The sequence below is a fragment of the Eulemur rufifrons genome, chromosome 2 (assembly GCF_041146395.1).
Source record: "Eulemur rufifrons isolate Redbay chromosome 2, OSU_ERuf_1, whole genome shotgun sequence".
Lineage (NCBI taxonomy): Eukaryota > Metazoa > Chordata > Mammalia > Primates > Lemuridae > Eulemur > Eulemur rufifrons.
In genome coordinates, this window is record NC_090984.1 from 126,018,066 (window position 1) to 126,021,358 (window position 3,293).

The 3,293-nt window shown below is 70.1% G+C and overlaps 1 protein-coding gene across 1 annotated transcript; it reads left to right on the forward strand.

Annotated features, from left to right (window-relative positions):
* Positions 1 to 1,539: 1,539 nt before the first annotated feature.
* Positions 1,540 to 2,931, forward strand: TMEM121 (transmembrane protein 121). The gene has a single exon (XM_069465337.1). It carries the CDS (start codon positions 1,612 to 1,614, stop codon positions 2,566 to 2,568), a length of 957 nt encoding a protein of 318 aa, XP_069321438.1. The 5' UTR covers positions 1,540 to 1,611; the 3' UTR covers positions 2,569 to 2,931.
* The last annotated feature ends 362 nt before the right edge of the window (positions 2,932 to 3,293 follow it).

The window sequence follows — 3,293 nt, forward strand, 5'->3', positions numbered from 1 at the left end:
CTTCGGGGGCAGGGGCTCCCCTGGGATGGGGTCTATCCCATCACTGGCGCAGAGCCCTCAGCCGTCAGCCCGCGTAGACGAGTGACTGAGCCACTGAGGGCCGAAAGGAGCGGGAGGAAGGCGTCAGCGGTGCAGCGGCTATCGGGCCGTGGGCCTGGCCAGGCGCCGAGGAAGGAAATGCCCAGGCTGCGGCTGCAGCGGAGGAGGCCCTGGTGGGCCCAGAATGGGCTTCCTGGGTCAGGCGTGTCTATCCAGTGGGCGTGAAAACCGGGTGATGTGCCGATCCGGAGACGGAGGTCCTGGAGCCTCGGCATGGCTGAGGACCCCCAGGCATGCTCTACTGGAGGTGTCAGGGCTCCCAGGGGCTTGGGGGTCCTGTGTGTGGCTGTGGGCACGCCTGGCTGCCGGTCGTGCAGAGTTCGAGGCCTCCCGAATTGGCGGGGGCTGCAGTGCCACCAGGGGCAGGCGGCGCACTCTACTGTCATAAGGACATTAAATTTTATGCCTCTGTCTAGACAGGGCAGTAAACCGAGCCCCAGGCCTGGGGTGCTGTGGAGGGGTGGGAGGGATTTGGCTGGGAGTGAGCCTGTGAGTGACTTTGGGGTGGGCGAGGGTGTCTGGGCCTCTGCCCTCACCCAGGTGTGAGCGGACCCAGGTGTGGGGACCCACAGTCAGGTTTGGGGCTCCGACCAGCACGAGGGTGTGCGGGAGGTGCAGGGGCTGTGGAAGCCCAGGGCTTCCTGAGATCGGCTGGGAAGGTGGAGGGAGCCAGCGGCCGGGCCCACCAGTGCCAAGCGGCAGTGTGTGTGCTCTGGTGCAGAGGGTGAGGGAGTATCAGGAGGTGCAGCCAGGACAAGAGACCAGCTGCCCAGGGCAGTGGGGAGCCGTGGGGGAGCAGGGCAGAGGGAGGTCTGCACGGCCCAGGAGGGGAGGAGATGGTGGGGGCTGCCAGGCAGGGGTAGGGAGGCATGCAGAGGCTTGTACGGTGGAGTTATCAGGACCTGGATGACTGTCAGTCCTGGGGACACTCACTGAGCGGTGGCGAGGAAGGGGCAGGCCCGCCCCCTGCCCTGTGCGGTGCGAGCCGGGAGACTGGCTGCCCGGCACCCCGCGGAAACAGCAGCCTGGCGTGGGGTCCAGGCCGTCAGAGCCGGAGGACGGTGGCGCCAGCTCAACGGTGACAACCCACCCAACTCCGGGAACGCGCGCCGCGGGGAGTAAACACTTCCATCGCGTTTCCTCCCTGACGGCGGTGGGACGAGGTCTCTGGCCCGCAGGCGGGGCTGCTGCGCCCCTGGAGGCCCCGCCCCGGCTCCGGGCTCGGGTCCGCGCGTCGGCGCGTGCGTGCGACCGAGGCCGCGGGCGCCCGGCGCGGGGACAGCGCCCCGCGCAGAGAACACTGTGCGGGAGTTGGGGGAGGCCGCCCGGGCCCGCGCGCTGACCCTCTCCTCTGTCGTCCCCAGGTTCCGAGCTCGCAGCAGGGAGCGGCGGCGCCCTCCGGGCAGCGGGACCGCCCCGCGCCCCGCCGCGCCGCGCCGCGCCGCGCCATGCCCGCGGGCTGAGCGCAGCCGCAGGGCCTCGTCCCGCCTGGCGTGGGCCGCGCGGGCGACCATGGTGCTGCCGCCGCCCGACCGGCGCCACGTGTGCCTGACCACGCTGGTGATCGTGGGCAGCATGGCCGTCATGGACGCGTACCTGGTGGAGCAGAACCAGGGCCCGCGCAAGATCGGCGTGTGCATCATCGTGCTGGTGGGCGACGTGTGCTTCCTGCTGGTGTTGCGCTACGTGGCCGTGTGGGTGGGCGCCGAGGTGCGCACGGCCAAGCGCGGCTACGCCATGATCCTCTGGTTCCTCTACATCTTCGTGCTGGAGATCAAGCTCTACTTCATCTTCCAGAACTACAAGGCGGCGCGGCGCGGCGCGGCGGACCCGGTGGCGCGCAAGGCGCTGACGCTGCTGCTGTCGGTGTGCGTGCCGGGCCTCTTCCTCCTGCTGGTGGCGCTGGACCGCATGGAGTACGTGCGCACCTTCCGCAAGCGCGAGGATCTGCGCGGCCGCCTCTTCTGGGTGGCTCTCGACCTGCTGGACCTGCTGGACATGCAGGCCAACCTGTGGGAGCCGCCGCGCACCGGGCTGCCGCTGTGGGCCGAGGGCCTGACTTTCTTCTACTGCTACATGCTGCTGCTGGTGCTGCCGTGCGTGGCGCTCAGCGAGGTCAGCATGCAGGGCGAGCACATCGCGCCGCAGAAGATGATGCTCTACCCGGTGCTCAGCCTCGCCACAGTCAACGTGGTGGCAGTGCTGGCGCGCGCCGCCAACATGGCGCTGTTCCGCGACAGCCGCGTCTCGGCCATCTTCGTGGGCAAGAATGTGGTGGCGCTCGCCACCAAGGCCTGCACCTTCCTGGAGTACCGCCGCCAGGTGCGCGACTTCCCGCCGCCCGCGCTCGCCCTGGAGCTGCAGCCGCCACCCTCGCAGCGCAACTCGGTGCCGCAGCCCCCGCCGCTGCACGGCCCGCCCGGGCACCCCCACGGCCCCTCGCCCACTCGTGACGCCCTGGACACGTGACAGGGCCCGCGCGGTCCCCGGGACGGCCCCGGGGCTCAGAGACGTGGGTCTCGCCCGGGGCGTGCGGTTTGCATGGGATGGGGTGGGGGCGGGCTCCCCTCGGGGCAGGTGACGGAGAGTGCGGCGCGGTGCCGGGGCCGCGGCCGCTTCTTCATCTCAGGAATCCCTCGGATCGGACCGCGGACCCTCAGCCCCCGCTCCGCCAGCCCGCCCCAGCCCCCAGCGCGCTGGGCGGTTGGCGAGGCCGGCCCCTGCCTGTTGGGCCCCCGGGTTGGAAGGGAGGGCAGTGTGGGCGGAGATCTGGGCCCTTGGTGGGGGCCTCTGGCTCAGAGTCTGGGGCCAAGGAGCCCCTGTCATTTTAAAGACTCGTGTTTACAGTTTTGTATCCAAGGCTGCACTGCTTTGCCTGTTTCTGGGGTGCCCTGTCTTTAAAGGCGTCTGGGGGGGGGGCGTGGCGGCAAGGAGGGGCGTGCCAGGGTAGCTGAGAGGGTGGCCCGGCTGCCCGCGGTGGCGGTGGGGCTGGGACCATTGCGCCACCCCGGAGACTGATCTCCCCAGATTAATGTCCCCACCTCCAGAGGGACCATGGCCTCTACTTTCCTCCTCCTGGGGCACCTTGTGCCCATCTTTCACCCTCCTGGGCATCCGGGTCCCATGTCTCTGCTGCCCCAACCCCAGGCCTAGAAGTGCCCCCACATCCCTGGTTCTTCCCCCGCCCTGCCCGG

Excerpts from the sequence above, each read along its gene's own strand:
- TMEM121 (XM_069465337.1), top strand. The coding sequence starts at position 1,612 with ATGGTGCTGCCGCCGCCCGACCGGCGCCACGTGTGCCTGACCACGCTG.